Source organism: Marmota marmota, unplaced genomic scaffold, assembly GCF_001458135.2.
Source record: "Marmota marmota marmota unplaced genomic scaffold, marMar, whole genome shotgun sequence".
Classification (NCBI taxonomy): Eukaryota; Metazoa; Chordata; class Mammalia; order Rodentia; family Sciuridae; genus Marmota; species Marmota marmota.
The window spans coordinates 318,201-339,588 of NW_025999894.1; the positions used below are offsets into that span (position 1 = coordinate 318,201).

General features: G+C 40.7%; 2 protein-coding genes across 2 annotated transcripts in view; both read right to left on the reverse strand.

Annotated features, from left to right (window-relative positions):
• The window catches only part of LOC107157133 (multidrug and toxin extrusion protein 1), a 612,661-nt gene that overhangs the window by 107,465 nt on the left and 483,808 nt on the right, over positions 1 to 21,388 (reverse strand). The gene's annotated exons all lie outside the window — the stretch shown is intronic.
• The window catches only part of Rnf112 (ring finger protein 112), a 5,890-nt gene continuing 4,056 nt past the window's right edge, over positions 19,555 to 21,388 (reverse strand). The window contains exons 13-14 of the mRNA XM_015503527.2: positions 21,181 to 21,255; positions 19,555 to 21,067 (exon numbers count right to left, since the gene is read on the reverse strand). Of these exons, the coding sequence (XP_015359013.1) occupies positions 20,597 to 21,067; positions 21,181 to 21,255 (546 nt within the window). The 3' untranslated portion in view covers positions 19,555 to 20,596. The remainder of the gene's footprint in view (positions 21,068 to 21,180; positions 21,256 to 21,388) is intronic.

Below are 21,388 nucleotides of genomic sequence, written 5' to 3' on the forward strand. Positions count from 1 at the left end.
GAGACGTAGGAACCCTTGCACATTATTGTTAAGAATGTAAAATGGTGAAACTGCTATGGAATATAGTATGGAATTTCCTCAAAAAGTTAAAAATAGAACTACCATATGATCTAGTAATCCCTCTTCTGGGTATATATATCCCAAAGCATTAAAATCAAAGTCTAGAAGAGATATTTGCACTCCCATGTTCTCTGTAGCATTATTCATAATAGCCAAGAGGTGGAAGCAATCCAAGTGTTCATTAATGGATGAATGGATCAATGTGGTGCCTGTGTATAATGAAATATTCAGCTATAAACAAGAAGAAAATACTGTCTGTATAGATTAAGCTAGACATGATTACAGCCATCTTGGGTTTTAACCACCACAATTACCCCAGAGTAACCCTACCTAGTTTTTCCTGCATAGTTTCCTAGCAAATTATACATAGACAAAACCATTAGTGTGGTAGGTGGAGCTTGACAACCAGACCTCAGCTCCAAGGTTGTGCCTAACTCTTTGATATTAAGATAAACCAAGTGTACTGCAGCTAGGATGTAGTCAGTTTTGTTTAACTCAAATTGCAGAGATCCAATTGGTCTTGCTGTCACCCACGGGCCACACTTCCATCAGTAAATGAACCAATAAATTGCATTATGTGCAATCCTGGATCGATTTCCTCTTTCTTTGTTCTCATGACACTTTGAGGATAGTTCTCACACACGAGAAATGGGTTGTTCTGGGAACACTGTTATATGTGACAATGTGAATAAGCCTCGACAATATTAGGTAAGATGAAATAAGCCTGTTATTGATGGACCAGTGTTGCATGACTTCACTTAAATGAGATATCTAAAGTATTCAAATTCAATGAAGCAGAGAGTAGAACAGGGAGTTGCTATTCAACAAGTACAAAGATGAATTAGTAATAGATCTGCTGTACCACATTTTGCCTATGGTTTTACAATACAATAGTACACTTAAATTTTTTTAAGGGGGTAGATTTCTTATTAAGGGATCCCACCAAAAATTTAAAACTATTTTTAAGTGGAATAATTGTAAACTCTGCTTTTAAACCATGTATTTGGGCATGTTTTGAGTGTATTAAATGAATAAGACAACATCATAATAATATATACAAAAATGTTAATGATCAATGTCTCTAGGAAAGATTATGAAATTCTGGAAGGTGAACTTCCACTCTTCCAAAAAGTTCTGTTTATTTCATTCTTAATAAGGAAGTAAATGTGTGCATTACTTATGTTAGGAAAAGTCCTCTAGTTAGTTTCTATTGGAAACTGTACCTAGAAGACCACATCTCTTGTCTTACACATTTGAAGACGTTTAATCCAATATGGAAACAATTCTTTTGTGAAGGGCATGTCCTTGGTTTTCAGGTTCATTCTATGAATGAACATAGAATTAGTTTTTTGGGCACCAATTTTTCTTATGCTTCTCTCCCAGTTTTTGAATCTTCTTTTCTTTCATGGCTTTACCACCTCCTCTTGTAATGAGTAGAGAAGGGGTTGATTCACAGTTTTCTTTAGTTTTGTTTCTGTTGCATTTGACAAAATTCAGTCTCTATTTTCAAAATGACCAAATTACAGAGCAGGCCCCAAAAGCAAATCTAGGAAGAAGAGAACTCTCAGATCCACTAAGACTGAGCAGCAGTCTTAGGTTTGGAGTGTGATTTCTTAAGTGTTTTCCTGCAGATCCTATGTTATGGTTTGGCTCTGAAAGGTCCCTGCAAAGTTCATGTGTTAAAAACATGGTTTTCAAAGCAATAAGGTTCAGAGGTGGGCTTTTAGGCAATGATTGGATCATGGAGACTCCTACCGCATCAGTGGATTCATTCAACCCACTGATAGCAGGATGGATTACTGGGAGGTGGCACCTAGTTGGAGGATGTAGGTCACTAGGGACATTTCCTGAAAAGGCTTATTCTCCCCAGACCATTCCTTCCCTCACCCCTTTCTCTTTCTTTCCCAACTGCAATGAACTGAGCAGCTTTCTTCTGTCACACCCTTCTTCCATGATGTTATGCCTATAGAGCTGAACCCGGAAGCCATGAGCCAAAAAAAAAAAAAACAGAACTTTTTTTTTTTTTTGTATCGGGGATTGAACTCAGGGGCACTGAGCCACATACCCAGCCTTATTTTGTATTTATTTTTAGAGACAGGGTACCACTTGAGTTGCTCAGTGCTCACCATTGCTGAGGCTGGCTTTGAACTCGTGATCCTCCTGCCTCAGCTTCCCTAGCCTCTGGGAATACAGGTTTGGGCCACCATGCCCAGCATGAGTCAAAATAAACTTTTACTCCTCTATGTTGTACATGTCAGGTATTTTGGTCCTATTACCCAAAAGCTGACTAACACATCCTGACTCCTCAGAGTAAAAAAAAAAAAAAAAATTATATAATTATTGGTTCTAATAAACAAAGCAAGAGTTACATGTAATGGATACAGTCAGATTTGCCCTAAAAATATCTTTACAAGTTTGTTCTTCCATCAACATGAATTTGGGGTGCTTGGGATCCCATTCCTTTCTTCAGTCCTTTTCAGGGACTTAGGATAGAAGTTACAGTTCTGTGAGGGACGTTAGACTGGGCTGCTCTAACAAAGAACCAGAAACTGAGTGGCTTTCATCAACAGAAATTTATTCTCTTACAGTTCTGGAGGCCAGCAGCTCAAAAATCAAGGTGTCAGTAGGACTGGCTCCTTCTGGTGAGTCTGAGGTGAAATCTGTTTATGCCTCTCTCCCAGCTTCTGGTGTTTTCCAGCAACTTTTGGCATTGAGTGGCATGGAGACACATCACTCTAACCTCTGCCTTCTTTTCACGAAGCATTCTCCCTGAGTATCTGTCTCAAAGCTCCCTATTCTTTTATAACAATATTAGTCAGTCAGTGGATTTATGCCCAACCTTAAGTCTAGGATGATTTAATTTGAGATCCTTAATGACGTCTGCAAAGAACCCATTTCCAAATAAGGTGGAATAATGTACACTCACATTCTTAGTCTACATTACTTTTTGAGGGACACTATTTGTTTAGTCAGCCTTTTCAGTGCTGTGACTAAAAAGACCTCAAGAGCAATTTTAAAGGAGGAAAAGTTTATTTGGGGACTCACAGTTTCAGAGGTCTCTGTTCATAGACAGCTGGCTCCATTTCTCAGGGCTCAAGGTGAGGCAGAACATCATGGCCGGAGGAGTGTGGTTGAGGGAAGTGGCTCACATGATGGTCAGAAAGCAGAGAGAGATCTTCCATTCACCAGACAGGAAATATATAGCCCAAAGGCACACCCCCAATGACCCACCTCCTCCAGCCTCATCTTACCCACCTCCAGTTATCACCCAGTTAATCCCATCAGGGGATTAATTCACTCATTAGTTTAATGTTTTCATAACTCAATCATTCCTCCTCTGAACCTTCTTCCAATGTCTCACACATGAGTTTTTGGGGGACACACCACATCCAAACCATAACTATTCCATCAATATAAGACTATCGTTAGTTTGCAGATGCTCTGGGTCTCTGATTCCTTCTCTGCTACTGAGGACTTTGACTTTGAATATCACCTGATACACTCCTGATTTTTAATTTCCTCACTAGTTAAAGGAGATATATAATCTTTGATTGATCTGCCTCATTTATCCAGCCTTTCATTGAATACATTTGTCTTAAACATCTTGTAGACATTGTGTTGCCACCAGATGTGATCTCTTGAGATAAAGAATAGAGTAGTTGAGGGCAAGATGGCAGAATGGGAAGTCCCAGTTCTTATTCTTCCACAGAGACCCTGAATTAAAAAATATATGGGTCAAAATACCCTTATGAAAAATCAGTCAAGAAATGGCAGTACTCCATTTGAGACCAAACCAAGAAGAGCATTATCAAGATCAGTAAGAAAAACTATTATTTGTTCACATCGCTCCTTCCCCAGCCCAACATGGGGAAGCCAGTTCATGGCTTCTCCAAGGAAAGAGAAAAGAAGATTGGAATATGCATCCAGTGATCCAACTTTCCAGAGAACTGGTTTCTGTCTTGCCTGATTTGAAGAACTGCTGGAAGACACATAATTTGGATGCCTGAGGCTGAAATTCTGGAGCTGAAAATTACAGTCTAACAAATTGTATAACAGAGAAGAAATGCATCAATTCCTAGAAACATGAATCCTACTGAGACTGGATCATGAAAAAAAAATAGAAAATTCTGGGGCCCCTGAAAGCAAGGGGAAGCGGGGAAAACTGACTGCTTTCCATAGAGCCTGTAGTGATCCAGACAGAGGTTGGCAGGGTTCAGTGTGTGTGGCTGGGAGAAGCCCAACTTTATGGCTTCTTCCTTGGAAGGAAGGTGGATGAGTGGATCAAATGACCAATGTCTGTTTCTGGAGAGCTGTTCCAGGGACTGATATCTCACCTGACTTGGAGAGTTGATAGGGAGTTGGCATACTTTGATGCCTGAGAACAAAAGAAAGAGAAGTGGCTTGCTGCTATGATATCACAGAATCTGTAGTACTACATGACAAACACCAGAAGCAGAAATTGACAAATTTATCTAATTAGAAACTTAATTGTATCCCCCAAACAGATTTCTGTTGCCTTTAAAAATTCTAGATAGGCTGATTGAAGGTCTTCCCCCCGTACAAGACTCTCTGTAAAGACTGGGAGAGGTGGTTGTTTCTTCAAATGCTTAAAACTCAGCAAAAATCACAAGGTGTGCATATGTCCATGTGCGTGTGCGCACACACACACACACACACACACAGGGAAACCTAGCCCATACAAAGGGAAAAAATAAATCTCTAGAAGGCAACCCCAAAGAAATGGCCATCTATGAACTACGTGACAAAGTCGTCAAATTGATTGTCTCAAGCTTCATGATCTTTAAGAAAACTCAGACAATTAAGAATCAGGGAAATGGGGGCTGGGGTTGTGGTTCAGTGGTAGAGTGCTCGCCTAGCATGTGTGAGGCCCTGGGTTCAATCCTCAGCACCACATAAAAATAAATAAATAAAGGTATTGTGTCCAACTACAACTAAAAAAAATTTTTTTAAATCAGGGAAATGATACATGAACAAATGAGAGTATTAACAAAGAAACAAAAACAATATAAAAGAACCAGACAGAAATTCTGGAGCTGAAAAATACAATAACTGAATTAGAAAAAAAAATCACCATACAGGTTTAAGAACAGACTTGATCAAGCAAAAGAAAGAATCAGCAAACTTAAAGACAACTCATTTGATAATTATTGAGTTGGGAGAGAAAAAAAATGAATAAAGAAAAGTAAAGAAAGCCTAAAGGACTTAAGGGACATCATCAAGCAGGCCAATGTACATGTAACGGGATTTCCAGAAGAGAAGGACAAAGCATGAGTGATCTTAGCTGAAGAAATAATGGCTAAAAACTTCCCAAATCTGACAAAAGAAGTGGACGCCAAAATTTTAGAAGGTCAAAGGACTCCGACCAGGATGACCCCAAAGAGATTACACCAAAACATATTATGATGAGAACTTTCAAAAGTCAAAAAGAGAGGTGATGTCATAGACAAGGAAACTCTGATTAGAACATAGTGAGCTTCTCAGCAGAAACTTTACAAGTAGAAAAAAGAAGAGTGATACATTCAAAATGCTCAAGGAGGATAAAAATGCCAATCACAAACACTATGCCCAGCAAAACTGTCCTTCAAAAAACTGGAAGAGAAATTAGGACCTTGCCAGATAAACAAACCCTGAGGGAGTTAATGACCCCTAGATCTTTCTGACAAAAAAAAAAATTGCTAATGAGAGCTCTTCAAATAAAAATATACCACACAGCAACATAAAAGCATATGAAAACATAAGTCTCAGTAAAAGTAAATAAACAAGACAAATACAAGATCTTGCAAAACTGTAATAAATAATCTTTCATTCTAGTACAGATTTTAAAAGGTAAAAGAATTTTTTTAAAACTACAAAACTATGTTAATAGAGACAAAATATAAAAAAGATGTAGTTTGTGACACTGATAACATAGCGTAGGGAAGATGCAAAGGAGTAGAGTTTTGTTTTATTTGTTTTATACTGGGGATTGAAGCCAGGGGCCCTTAAGGACTGAGCCACATCTCCAGCCCTTTTTGTTTTTTAATCTGAGACCGGTTCTCCCTAAGTTGCTGAGGCTGGCTTTGAACTCCCAGTCCTGCTGCCTGAGTCTCCCAAGTAGCTGGGATTAGAGGCGTGTGCCACCACACCCAGCTAGGAGTCAAGTTTTTGTAAGTAGTTGTGGTTAACTTATTAACAGTTTAAAATGGACTGCGAAAAAATATTTCCTGTAATCTCCATAGTAAGTACTTCAATTAAATCAATCACAAATTCCACCTCTCAATACTGTGGCACTGGGAAACATGTTTCCAGTACCTGACATTTGTGGAAACCATAGCAACTACTCTGAACAATTACAGTCTAACAAATTGTCTAACATAGAAGAAATGCATCAATTCCTAGAAACATGAATCCTACTGAGACTGGATCATGAAAAGATAGAAAAATCTGAACAGACCTATAACTAGGAAGGATACATCATCAAATAATCAAAAATTCCCCAACAAAGAAAAGCCCTGGACTAGATGGCTTCAATAGAGAATTCTACCAGACATTTAAAAAATCCAGGCCAATCATTTTCAAACTCTTGCAAAAAAAATTTTTTAAGATATGGATATAATTCAAAACTCATTTTTAGAGGCCAGCATTACTCTGATATGAAAGCCAAAGATACTTCAGAAAAAGAAAAGTACAGACCAATCTACCCAGTGAACATTGTTGCAAAGATCCTCACCAAATACTAACAAACTGAATTCAATAGAACATTAATTGGTTATGCAAACCATCAAGTGTAATTTATCCCTGGGATGTAAGGATGGCTCAACATATGAAAATCAATTAATGTAATATAGAACATTGACACAGGAAGAACAAAAATGTGATCATCTCAACTGATGGGAAAAAAAAAAGAGTTTGACAAAATTCAATACCTTCTCACCATAAACCCACTCAAAAATCTAGGACTAGAATGAAACTATCCCAACATAATGAAAGGTGCACATGAAAAACCCACAGCTAACTTTATACCCCATAGCGAAGAACTGAAAGTTTTCCTTTAAGACCCTGAAGAAAGCAACAGTGTCCACTCTCACGACTTCTGTTCAACATAACTAGAAGTTCTAGAAAGAGCAAAAGGAAAGAAAAAGAAGAGAATGGAACATACAAATTGGAAAGGAAGTGAAATTATTTCTGTTCACAGATGGTTTAATCTTATATGCAGAAAACCCTAAAGATTACATGAAAAACCCTGTATGAATTAACAAATTGAATAAAGTTGCAGAATATAAAACCAACACTCAAAAACCAGTTTTGTCTATGCACTAGCAACAAATAATCCAAAACTGAAATCAAGAAAACCATCTCATTTACTATAACATCAAAAATAATAAAGTACTTAAGAATAAATTTTTATAAAAATTTTTTATTCTAATTTGTTATAGATGACAGCAGAATGAATTGCAATTCATATTACACATATAGAGCACAGCTTTTCACATCTCTGGTGGTATACAAAGTATATTCACACCATTTGTGTCTTCATATATGTACTTAGGATAATGATGTCCATCTCATTCCACCATCATTTCTAACCCCCTGCCCCCTCCCTTCCCCTCAAGAAAAAACTTAATCAAGGAGTTAAGAGACTTAATACACTGAAAAATACAAAATATTGCTGAAAGAATTAAAGACACAGGAAGGAGGGGAAGGAAAGAAAAGATTCTGGGGAATGAAATTGATCAAATTATGTTATGTGCATGTGCAAATATATTGCAATGAAACCCATTATTATGCATAATTATAATGTGTCCAAAAAATAAAATAAATTTAAATAAATTAAAGATTCAAATAAGTGGAAAAACATTCTGTATTCATGGGTTGGAAGGTAATATTGTTTAAAATGCCCATAATACTCAAAACAATCTATATAATTTATGCAGTTCCTATAAAATCCCAGCAGAATTTTTTTAAAAAAATAGGAAAAAATCCTAAAATTCGTGTGGAACTACAAAGGACCCTTAACAACCAAAACAGCTTTGAGAAAGAAAGCTAAAGCTGGTGGCTTCACAATTCCTGATTCAAAACATTACAAAGCTAGAGTAATGTTATTGGCAAAAAAGCCAAATGAACAGAATAGAGAGCCCAGAAAAAACCTCTCAAATGTGGTCAAATCATCTTCCAAAGGAGTACCAAGAATGCATAATAAGGAAAAGATAGTACCTTTAACAAATGGTGCTGGGAAACCTGGAAATCTATATTTAAAACGAAGGAAGACAGATCCATATCTTATATTGTGAAAATCAATTCCAAGTGTATTAAAGACCTAAACATAATTCCTGAGGAAAAGTTAGGAGTGTAACTTAGTGGTAAAGTATTTGCCTAGTACGCATAAGGTCCTGGGTTCAATCCCCAGCATCATAAATAAAAAATATTTTTTCAGCTCCTAGGAAAAAACAGGAGAGGCTTCATGGCATTGGAATGAACATTGATTTCTTGGATATGACACCAAAAGCTCAGATAACAAAAGCAAAAAAATAGACAACTGGGACTACACTCAATTTATAAACTTCTATGCAGCAGGGAACAAAGAGGCCTATGGAATGGGAGAAAATATTTGCAAACCATATATAAGATAAAGGGTTAATATGTGGAATAAAACACTCCTACAACTCAATAGCAAAAAAAGAAAAACAACATAATTTTAAAAATATTTACTGCAGGAACCTCAGATAGAGCATTAATTCTGTTGGGATTTTGATAGGAACTGCATAAATTATATAGATTGTGTTGAGTAGTATGGGCATTTTTAAACAATATTATATTCCAACCCATGAATACAGGATGTTTTTCCATTTATTTGAATCTTAAATTTATTTAAATTTATTTTATTTTGGGGGCACATTATAATTATGCATAATAGTGGGATTCATTGCAATATATTTGCATATGCAAATAATGTAATTTGATTAATCTCATTCCCCAGGAGGAGAACATATTCCTACAGGATATATAGAGAACTCAAAAAAACTAACACCAAAAAAACAAATAACCCAATCAATAAATGGGTAAGGAACTAAACAGAAGAAGAAATACAATTGATCGATAAACATATGAAAAAATGTTCGTCATCTTTATCGATTAGAGAAATGCAAATCAAAACTACTCTAAGATTTCATCTCACTCCAGTCGTAATGGTGATTATCAAGAATACAAGCAATAATAAGTGTTGGCAAGGATGTGGGGGAAAAGGTACACTCATAGATTGCTGGTGGGACTTTCAAATTGGTGCAACCACTATGAAAAACAGTATGGAGATACTTCAGAAAACTTGGAATGGATCCATCATTTGATCCAGCTATCCTACTCCTCAGTTTATACCCAAAGGACTTAAAATCAGCATTCTACAGTGATGCAGCCACATCAATGTTTATAGTAGCTCAATGCACAATAGCCAAGCTATGGAACCAACCTAGATACTCTTTCAACAGATGAGTGGATACAGAAAATGTGGTACATATATGGAATATTACTCAGTTTTAAAGAAGAATGAAATTATGGCATTTGCAGGTAAATGGATGGAACTAGAGAATATCATGATAAGTGAAATAAGCCAATCACAAAAAAACAAATACTGAATGTTTTCTCTGATAAGTGGAATAAGTGATACTGATTCATTGTAGGTCAGAGAGATATAGAAGAATGAAAGAACTTTGGTTTGTGTAGAGGGGAGTGAGTGGAGGATTGGAGACATGGAGATGGGAAGAATGGTAAAATGAGACAAGACATTATTACCCTATATACATGTATGACTACACTACTGGAGTGACTCTGCACCGTGGATAGCCAGAGGAATGAGAAGTTGTGCTCCATTTCTGTACAATATGTCAAATGCATTCTACTGTAAAATAAATAAAAATAAATAAAACACATATAAACTTTAAGGATATTATGCTAAGTGAAATAAACCAACCACAGCAAGACACATACTATGCAATCCACTTATATGAGGTATCTTGAGTAAAATTCATAGAAATGGAAAGTCAAATGGTGATTGCCAGGAGCTGGGGAGTGAGAGAAATGGGGAGTTGTTCAATGTGTACCCAGTGGGTACAGAGTGTCAGTTTTGCAAGATGAACAAATTCTAGAGATCTGTTGTATAACAATGTGAATGTAGCTAAAAGTACTGTAATGCACACTTAAAATTGTTAAGAGGATATGTTTATGTGTTTTCCACCACAATAAAGGAAAATTCCAGCAGAAGGGGAGAGAGGAAAGGAAGGAACTAGGAGATGGGAGAAATCAATGTTTTGCTGTTAGGATGTTGAATGTGACTGTGGACAATACAATTTATATTCATTGATGGAGCTGATGACTGAATGGAAGTTGGGATGTTGAATGTGACTGTGGACAATACAATTTATATTCATTGATGGAGCTGATGACTGAATGGGAAGAAATTGACCCTGGGAAACTCTAGATATGTGCATGAGGCAACAGCCAGGTGTCCCCAACATGGGCACCGTAAATGCTGATCCCTTGCGTCAACTGTGTTACTGGAAACCCTCAATTTCTGAATTTCAGAAAAGACAGAGCAGTAGCAACATTAACTGAGTTGGAAAATGAAGAACAGGACAGACACGTCCTCATTTATAGGTCACAGCCTTACACGGGCAGCTGACAGTGAAGATATAATGGTGACTATTTCAATTCTGGTTTTCAGAGATTGGACTCTACACTGGAGAAACAAATCTGTACCAGCACCTGTGGGCGAGCTTCAGGGGAGGAGGTTTATTCGGAAGGAAATCAAGTACCTGAATTCTGTTCAGAATGTAAAACATCTACCTCACTCCAAATCAATACTGGAGCCGAGATCTTTGGTCTGCAGTGGAGCTATCACCTGCCCAGGTTCTTTCAGTTGCCTAGATTTGACCTGGCCACCAGGTAAGACACAGTCTGCTTACCCTTGGCTTCTCAATCCAGAGTGTGAATCTGTATTCTGTAATATATCGGCTCCCAGTATTCCAGCTCAAACCCGACAAGATCAGGGGCTTGATGAGAAAGTAGTAGTGACCTCCCTTCTTCCAAAAAGGATCATCATACCACCTCAGGAAAAAGAGACCCATGAAGGGACCCCAGGACTTGCCCCACTTTTGCCTCTCTCATCTACACATCAGCCCATCCTGAAAAAAAGATGATATCATTGTATGCATGTCATGACCAACACCCCAGTAAAAGACAACATATATCCCCTTTCTCTCCCTTCTCTCTTTGCACCTAGAGATGGTACCAGGTAGCAAGATACACAGAGCTTGATGTCTAGAGGAGCTCAGCACCTGCATACTCAATGACTGCTGAAGGAGTGAAGTGACTAGACCAACATTGCATCTGCTAATGAGCAAACTGAGGACCACAGAAGGCTATGGGAATGTGCCCAAGGTCAAAGTTACCAATGAGGAGGCATCAGTGAGAGGCCAGGAAAATCTTCAACTGAAAGACTGGTCCAACTTCACTCCCAGAACCACCATCTTCATTGTTAGTCCCACTGGAGTCTCTAACTGTAACCCGAAGCCTAAAGAGGCCTTGACAAGGGCCAGGGTCCCAGGCCCAGCACACCCAATGGTACCATGGCCAACTGGCTGGCAAAAATTTTTTTGTAGGATAATGTAGCTATATTCGTCAAATGTAAAAACTTGTAATTATTGGAGCTAGCAGCTCTACACTTAGGTATTTCTTCTAAAATTAAAATTAGCAGGGGCTGGGGTTGTGGCTCAGTGGTAGAGTGCTCATCTAGCATGTGTGAGGCACTGGGTTCCATTCCCAGCACCATGTTTAAAAAAAAAAAAAAAACTAAACAACTCTGTTACTCAAATCCACTTCTGTACACAGACTGCTTGTGCACACATCCCACAATGATCACACACACTTCAAACACAACCAAGTGCTGATAACACACACTCAGATTCCAAAACCCATGAACCTTTCCACCATACATGTATTCTGATAATCCATAATCTGAAAGTACTCTAATTACATGCATAAAATCTGATTACCCGTATTCACCACAGATTCTCACAGATCCCATGATGCCCAGCCATTCTGTGATCCCACACAAGTCATACAATGCTGACCATACTCAGTCACACAATAAGGAGCATGGGTGTAACTGTGTGGGCTTTATCATGGGGCATTTCCACAGCATCAAGTGGAAGCCCAGCCCTGGGACAGGACAAGCATGAAATACATGAATGAAACGTGGATGCTCTCAGATTCCAAATTCGTTAAGTGCACAGTAGCTCTCCAGAGCTACATGAGTCAAGATGAGATGCCCAGAAGACCTGAAATGGTTCGGGAAAGATTACCGACATAAACTCACCAGCAAAAACATTGAAGTGAAAAGATGTAAATATTTTAATCTGAATCTACTGAGAATGCATTAAGAATTTAATGTGATTACTAATAGCTAATTATGGAGAATTCTTGCCGAAAGGATTACTGCTGTTGAAATTCCAAGTCAAATCTTTTCCTACATAAATATTGAGTGAAGGGGCTGAGGGTAAAGTTCAGGGGTAAAGCACTTTCCTAGCATGTGCAAGGCCCTGGGTTCAATCCCTAGCACCATAAAAAAAAAAAAATAGAGTCAAAACATTCCTTTGTTTAAATATTTCAGGGTTAAAAAAAGTAGGTTCTATTTGTACCGAATGGGTTCTATTGAGATGACTCATGAATGCACACAAATGATCACAAAGCACTGTTTTTAGACTTTGTACAGCAGCTGGGATGGGGCTTATGAGGCTACAGTTCATGAGAACAGGAAATCAAGATGATGTGTTACATTCACACTGGCTTTTCTCCAAACCCATTGCCAAACTCATGGTCATGAAGTTTTCCTACTTTTTCTTCTAAGAGTTTTTAGCTTTAACTCCCATGCAGTCTTTCATTTGTAGGTATCTAGTTGTTCTAGCACAATTTGTTGAAGAGACTATTCATATCCCAAAGTTTAGGATGAGAGGAGAAATCAAAGAAAATAAAGAGGCAGCTTTTCTCAGTAAAGAAGAAAGAAGTTGGCATTTTGTGCTAGTAAATGGCTAGAATTTCCTCTTAAGTAGAAGCATAGCGACAAAGATAAACCATACATTAAACGTTGGATGTTTCAAAGCTCCAAAGGGTTATGAATGTAACGACATCTTAGATGCACTAAGAGTCCCCCAAAAGCAAGATATCCTATTAGATGAGATATGGTCTTCAGCTATTTCCACACTTGGATAATTTGCTCAGCTCTAAAACTTATCATTGACTGGGCACAGGAAGAAGGACCATTGCAGGAGATAAGCAAAGGATGCTATAATGGCAATGTTGCATCAAATAAAAAATAATCAATAAAGAGATAGAAGTATTTTTTAAAGAACCATAATGGAAACTCTGGAGTTAAAAAGTACAGTATCTGAAATTTAAAACTTCCTAGATGAGCTCCACAGATTTGTTTTGTTGTTTTGTTTTATTTTGTTTTTGTAGTGTTAGTGATGGAGCCCAGGACTTTCCATATGCTAAGGCAAGTATTCTCCAGCTAAGCTAAATCCCCAGCCCTCAACTGATTTGAATTGGCAGAAAAAAGAGTTAGTGATCTCTTAGAATTTATGCAAAATCTATGAACAAAGAGAAAGAAGAGTGAAGAAAAATGATTAAATCCTCAGATTTGAATTTCATACACTTAACTTTGGAACAATGTTAAGTGTATGATCTTATAGAATGAAGAGTTGCCTGATTCTAGAATAACAAAAAAAAAAAACAACAAAACTATAGAGAGCTTTACATTTATTTTACTTTTGTAAAATGATGGATCATGAACAGGATGAAAATGGCCAACTCAAGTCTTCCTGTACTGTAATGGCTCCCCATAAAATCCTAAATGCTTAGGTTTTACCTGAAATTAAATCAGCATAAACCAAGTTAATTGATAACAGTTACTAGATCTGCTACTCTAGGATCGGGGCTTAACACAAATCTGCATACTAGTGGTGATATCTATTTAGAATCTGTCACGCAACAGGGGAAATTTGGGGGGAAAGGGGGGATTCTTGACTTTGACAGGAGCTAACATATACAGAAAATTAAGAGCTAAATGTCTCCAGGCTAACAATTCATCACCCACTGCAGCAGCTTTTACATGGGACAAAATGGTGCCATTTCTAAAGGAGAGGATTTTGCTGTAGAGCTGGAAAGACTGCTGCTGTTCGAATGTGAAAGACCCCACAGGTAGAAGTCCCACTTTAAATACAACTGACTTTTGTTCATTTTCAAAATGTGCATCACAAAAGGAATTGGACAAACAGGGTGAGAAAGGGTCTAAAAAAATCTTAACTGGACCATGCGAATTAGTTTTAAAAATACCTGTACTGCGGTTTACATTTGTTGGATTAGTAATATTGTATCATCAACAAAATAATCCTTAACAAGAAATTTAAAGTCACTGGACCCCTATCATACCTATTGAATAGATGGCATTATCCAAATTACGCAAGACACATGTTGTTAGTCAGCAGGATTCTTCAGGTATAGGATTCTTTACCTGAGGTCCAAGGCAGAAAGTTCTTCTTTGACCAACTTCACCAGAGACCGGGTTACAGGTAGATTCCATAGACTCAAGGCATACGAAAGGTGAGAGACTTTGTTTTCTGTAGGGTGTCCAAGTGGCCTGAGGTTCACTGTCATTCAGTAACGATGTAACTCATGTTATCCACTTCCTGTCACCCTCTGTCCTCTGGATCAGATAAATTGGACTCTAAAAAGTTCATTCAGAAATGTTCCCTGGGTTAAAATGGCCCAGCGTTTGACCAGTAGCCTTGTTAAAAATAAGAGTGAGCCCTGCAAGCAAGCACAGTCTGATCCTTTGAACTTTTGTCTGGCAGGCCTATGAATTTGGGTCTGAGATCATATCCTATGCCCAATTTAGCCAAAGCCTCTCATGATCATGTTCAGTACTTCAAAGAGCTTCTCTCTTCCCTGGAAACCCTGAGACAAGTCGGAAGGACCCAGAAGGACAGGCCAGGGGAAGTCTGCCACTCTTATCAACCAATGGGGATATTTCAGGAACATAAAGGTGCTCCAGAGGAATGATGGTCCGTCATCACACTGAAAGGGACTCTTTCAAGCATCTGGATGTGTCTATCAAATGGAAAGAAAAATTCTGTTGGATTAATGCTTTCCATGAAACAACCCAGGAGGACAGGACTGGATTTCCCTAAAGGACCTGAGACTTGTATTTTCCTCAAATAACTAATATCAAAACTGAACTCAACTAAAAAGAGCCATTCTAATGAACTTACTGTTATCATAGCCAGGGTTAGATAGCTTTCCATTATTGTAACATGATTTCTGAGAAAAACCAACTTATAAGAAAGAAAGTTTGGAGCTAGTGGTGAAGAGCTGGCCTAGCATGTCTGAGGCCCTAGGTTCCATCCTTAGCACCACATATAAGTGGATAAAGTGCAGGTATTTTGTCCACCTACAATTTTTTTTAAAAAATGAAGGCAGAAACGGCAAGCTTTTTTCTGTTTTTTTTTTTAAATCTTTATTTTGGCTCACAGTTTCAGAGGTTTCTGTTCATAGGTGGTTGGCTCCTTGCTTTTGGGCCTGGGGTAAAGCAATACAATCAGTGCAGAGCATGTAGTGAGGCAAAACTTCTCCCCTCATGGAGGCCAGGAAGTGAAACAGAGGAAGGTGTAGGAGTCTGTTGTGATTTGGATCTGAAATGCCACCCCCCCACAAATTTCATGTGTTCAGAGGTGTGGCTTTTGGGAAGTGATTGGATCATGGTGGCTGACCTCAGTGATGATAACTGAATGAACTACTAGAAGGCAGGACCTCGCTGGAGGAAGTAGATGACTGGGGGCATGATCTAGAAGGGTTTATCTTCTTCCTGGTCGCTTCCCCTCTCTCTCTCTCTCTCTGCATCCTGACTGTCATGAGGTGAGCAGCTGTCTTCTGCCATGCCCTTCACCCATAATGTCCGGCCTCACTGCAGACCACAGCAATGGAAACTGTACTGTGGGCTGAAATCTCTGAAACTGTGAGCCAAAATAAATCTTTCCTCCTCCAAGGTCTTTGTGTCAGGTATTTTGGTCAGAGATATTAAAATCCGAGGAACAGAGGGTCTCCCGATATCCCCTTCAAGGGTATACAGCCCCAGCGACCTAACTTCCTCCCAGTTGAACCCATCTCTTAGAAGTTTCAGGACCTCCCAATAACACTCTAAGCTGAGGACTAAGCCTTTAAAGTGGGCTTTGGGGGACATTTATCCAAAGCCTAGAATGACTTATTCAAGAAGCAATGATTTCAATTACTTTAAGACTCACAATTTTCTATGAAAACAAAAAATTATTTATAACACTGTTTTTTCTTTCTGTACTCCCAGAAATGGTGCCTATTGACGCCATATTGTATTCCCAAGATGGACGTGGTCTGGACTCACAAGTCCATGATCTGATTGTTGGCAGAATGACGGTGGGACCATCTTCATAAATAATTTGGGGGGAATGTAACTAATATTGCATCCCAATACTCAAGCCCTAAATGTATCACAAAATGCCTGAGGGGCTACTCGTCTTCATGATTGGAATTGAGACCCCTGGGATCTCCCATCATGGAGTGTGCTTACTAAGGGGACTGTTTTAAAAGGCTTATTCAATACAATCATCAGAGGAACCAAAACAGGCAAGTATAGATTCAGTTACAGAAGGCAGACTGTGTTGAAGCAGGTAATCATGTGGAGGTGCAAGCCATAAAGACAATACCAGTTCTTCTGATTCTTTGATATTTATGCAAACTTTTAAGAGATAAATAAACCTCTTGCCAGAATTAAAACCCAGAACTTTTTCCAAAGAACTAGGAGCCATCTCTTCTAAGTCTAAATATCAAGGAAGGTTTTTTGATTACCTGCTTGTCTAATACAAAATGTCTTATTTTTCTTTTCATAAATAGGCAGTTAATTATCACAGAAAGCCATCCCAGTGACCAGATGATTTAGGGTGAACTACGACAACATGTGCAGCAAACAATTCTATGAAATCCTCTCACCTGAGGACAAGTCCTCCTGCATGAGAACGTGAATGTCACAGTCTGCATCTGCTTGGCCACATGAATGAGGGGACTTCTTTTGTCTTTGTAATCTCATTAGCACACTGCGGGTGACACATCCTGGTCTGGCTAAATGCATGCTTAATAACAGAACTATTTCTTTCTTTTCCACATTGATGGAGAGAATATTCTCTTGCTTAACACATGGTTTGATGCAGGTCAGTGGAGATAGGGACTCCCACTCCGTGTGGTCAAGGGATTTCAGGATGCTGGTCTAGTTTGCTTTTTGAAACTGATATCTTCAACATGAAGGTGGCTCAGAAGTAGGATTACAAGGTAAGTCACCAAATCTCTAATTCAGAAACTTGTCACATGAGAATCTTGGAGACTACGATCATAGAAGTCTTGGTGAATTATAGATATAAAGATGAAAGCCCAATACCATTTTTTTAATATGGTTTAAGTGTGGCACCAAAGGTTCATGTGTTGGAGGCTTGGTCCTCAGTGTGGTGATGTTATCAGGGGGTGGGACCTTTAAGAGGTGAGGCATAGGGCCCTGGGGACACTGCCTTGAGAAAGGATTGATGTAGCCAGGCATAGTGACACATTCCTGTAATCCCAGGTAGGCTGATGCAAGAGGATCACAAGTTCAAGGGCAGCCTGGGTAACTTAGTGAGACCCTGTCTCAAAATAATTTTTTTAGAAAGAGGTCGAGAGTATAGCTAAATGGAAGAGTGCTCACTTCATGTGTGAGGCCCTGGGTTCAATACCCAGCATCACAAAAATAGAGAGGTGACTAATGTAATTCTGATGGGACCCCAGTCTCTCCCCAGCTTCCTGTCTGGCTGCTATGTGAGCTCCCCAACTTGCACACCCTCCCATCATGTTATGCCAATCACCAATGCTGTTGCATACCCTTGAACCTCCAAAACTGTGAGCTAAAAAAAAAGCTTCTTTTCTTTAGTCATGGGTGTTTCATTATAGAAAGGAAAAATGCAATCACACACCTAAGAAGCCACATATTCAAGGTCAGAATCAGGGAGAGGGCTCTGCTGAGAAAAAGAGTTAGTATCAGAAGTCTTGGGTTCAAGTCCCGGCTTATCTCTGACTAGTTGTTTCAACAGAGACACGTCATTTCTCTGGGATTCAGTGTCCTCCTCTGTATAAACCTGTCTTCTCCATACTGCATGAGATGATTAAGGCTTAAGGGAGATGATACTTGGGAAAATGCTTTGAAAGGTATAAGGCACAAGACAGAAGATACCAATGAATATTACTCATCATATCACGGCAGAAGCTTCTCTGGCTGAGCCAACCTCACCCCATCTGTTCAGAGAACAAGAAGTTGACCACGGAACTTCCTTCCAGTGCTTCTGGGGGAGGAGAATTCTAGCACCACAACACCCTCCCTCTGTGAGTCCTTGGAGGCCCTCAAGTCCTGAGCCTGCCAGCCCCAAAGTCTGGGAGGCTTAGTAGCTCATGTGTCCACCAGATGACAATGAAAGGACTCAGAGAGAAGCTTCCAGAAAGCCTTTCTCTACAAACACAACACAAAGTCTAGACCCTGTCCCCACCCTGCCTGATTCCACCCTCATCTGTCTTTACCCACTCATCCCCCATCTAAGCTTTGGGATTTCTTGGCATGATATATTTTGTCCCCAGCCCGTTAACTGCAACTTCAACTGTTAAGCCATCTGTCCCAGACCGTATCTTCCACCTCTGCCACCTCCGCAGTTTCCCAGAGCTGCGCCTGACCAGTCAGAAAAAGAATCTGAATAGGAGCATCTCAATTTCAGCAGAGCTGATCTTAACAGCACAGCATTGTCTTTTGATTTCTGAGGATAGCACCAGATTGGACTTTTAGGATTCCCCTGCTGTTTCATTGGCCAGCTGGACAGTCTTATCTGAGATGCCCCAGCTCTGGGTTTTCATCCATAAAATGTAGGGTTTGGTTGCAGTGACCACTGTTGTCATTCTGAGATGCAGAGCTGGAGTTGGGAGAATCAGGCCAGCGAACTCTCAATTGGCTGAGCCCTACAGAATGGGTCCTTGGCTCCTCTTTCCTCCAGGGTCTTAACCAGAGTTTCCCTGCTGTGGCCTCTATTTGGCCCTCTGCTAAGACAGATGGCAACTGACTGCGTATTGGCAGGGTCTTGAGGGGCTTTGACTCAGAAGAAAGACAAGATCAGGACCCTAAGTCCTAGTGACAAACCAACGAAGGTGTGGCCAATGCATTTGGCCTTTGTTCTGAGCACTTCTGGCACCACCAAGCAGGGACCTCCATCACTTGTTAGATTGCTGTTGAATTCTAGTGTCCCTTTTCCCATCTGCAAGTTTCAATAACGGAACTCCTTGGTTTGCCTCCTTCTGCCCTGAAGTGCTCCAGGATCTGAATTCTTATTTCAGTAACATACTGGGAAGCTGACATTCAGATACACACATTTTATTTTTAATAAAATAGAGGGTCATGTTCTCAGCATTCATTACAGCTTAATAGCCCAAAAATCTTCCTAGTAGGACTTTACATCCCTCAAGGAGAAGTTCCCGCTCTCATGTTCCTTGTGGGGCCTGACATTGAGGGAGTTGCAAAGATGGAATAAAGTGGTCTCTCACACAAGCTCAGGGGAGAAAGTGTCTGTTTAAGGATAGAATCTGCACACTTTGTTTTCCTTTGCAAGACTTTGACAGAATCTGGCATAGACTTATTAGCACAGAATGCGATTGAAGTGTGATTCTTTGGCATTTAATGGATTGTGGTAAGGGCATTCCACAAAGAACATGGGCACTTCTCCATCTGAATAGGCTTGACAAAGGGCATAAGCCCAAGAGAGGCCTGCAGAGAGGGCTGGGTGCAGGGTGGCTCAGGATGCACAGACAGACATCCAGCCACAGAGCAGAGGGCAGGCAGACACCTTAATCCAGCTGCGGCAGCTATGGGAATAGTCCTGAAAGCAAGTCTGACTCTTCAGGGGTTTAGGCCTCTCTCTTATACCCTGCCTCTTTGGCTCAGTCCTGCATCCCCTTCCTCTCTCCCAGCCCCTTGTTAGTGCTCCTGCCTCCCGAACATCAAGGTCAATCATCCTGGGGCCTCTCCCATCTAGGAAAGGACAGGGGTAGACTTCTAGGATGGTATCTGCTCAACCCTCCTATAATCCAGGATCGTCCAAGGAAATAAACAGGAGTCAAGTTTACCTAGGACTAGGAGGGCAGCAAATCAGCAACCATTACAGACACAGGCACGATGCTCTATTCACTGCCTCCAAGTACTGCCTCCTGACCCACAGGAAGCACCTCCAGATTCCTGGAACCATCCTGAGTCCCCAGCTCAGCCAGCTACCTGGACACTGAGCATTCAACAGGGGCAGGATGGTACTTGTGGGGCCCTCAGAACCCCTGGATCGGTCCCACCCCCCACTACTTTCTTCCCCCACTTCACATCTCTCCTGCCCTTTAACATGTCCTAGGCTGGTCACTCTTCCTGGAGAAGGGGCTCTCGGTCCCCTCCGAGCACCCTTTCATCCTCCTCCTTCTCCATGCAGCCCACAGTGGCAGCCAGCCCAGCGCCCACACCACCCCCAACCACGGCAGCCCCTGTAGCTCCCACTGCCGCCCCGGCTGCCACCATCCCAGCCTCTGCAGCCAACGCAGCTGCAGCCATGCCGGCACCTACCACACCCCCTGCTAGGCCCATGAGCCCGGCCCCTACGGCACCCCCCACGGCAGCCAGATGGCCACAGAAGCGCATAGTGTAGGAGTCCATGAAGGCCTTGGCCTTGGCTTGCAGCTCAGCCTCCAGAGCCTCCAAGGTCTGCTCTCTCTCCTTGCACAGTAAGGCCACGCCATGGCGGGCCAAGATGGCGTCCTTCTGGGTGGAGAGGAGGTTCCGCATGGTGTCAGGCAGGACCCGGAGAGCAGAAAAGATGCGCTTGGTGGCTATGTCCTGTGTCAATGGGGAGGAGAAAAGGTGTCCTAATCAGGAGACCCAGGTGCCCCCTCCCCTCTGTGGGCCCTGCTGGCCAGCCCCCAGCTTCCCCTGTAGGCCCAGGGGCTTACCTGCTGCCTCACATACTCCTCAAATTCCTTCTTGGCAGCTTCCACTTTCCTCAGGTCGTGCAGCTGAGCAGCCATCTGTCCACGGGAAAGCCCAGGCTGCCTCCCTCCTTCCTCCTCAGCCAGGGTGCAACCTGTTTCCTCATCTCCACTCCCAGGGCATCTGAGTCCCCCCACCCCTTGCCCATCCTCCCTCACAGACCCCCCCCCC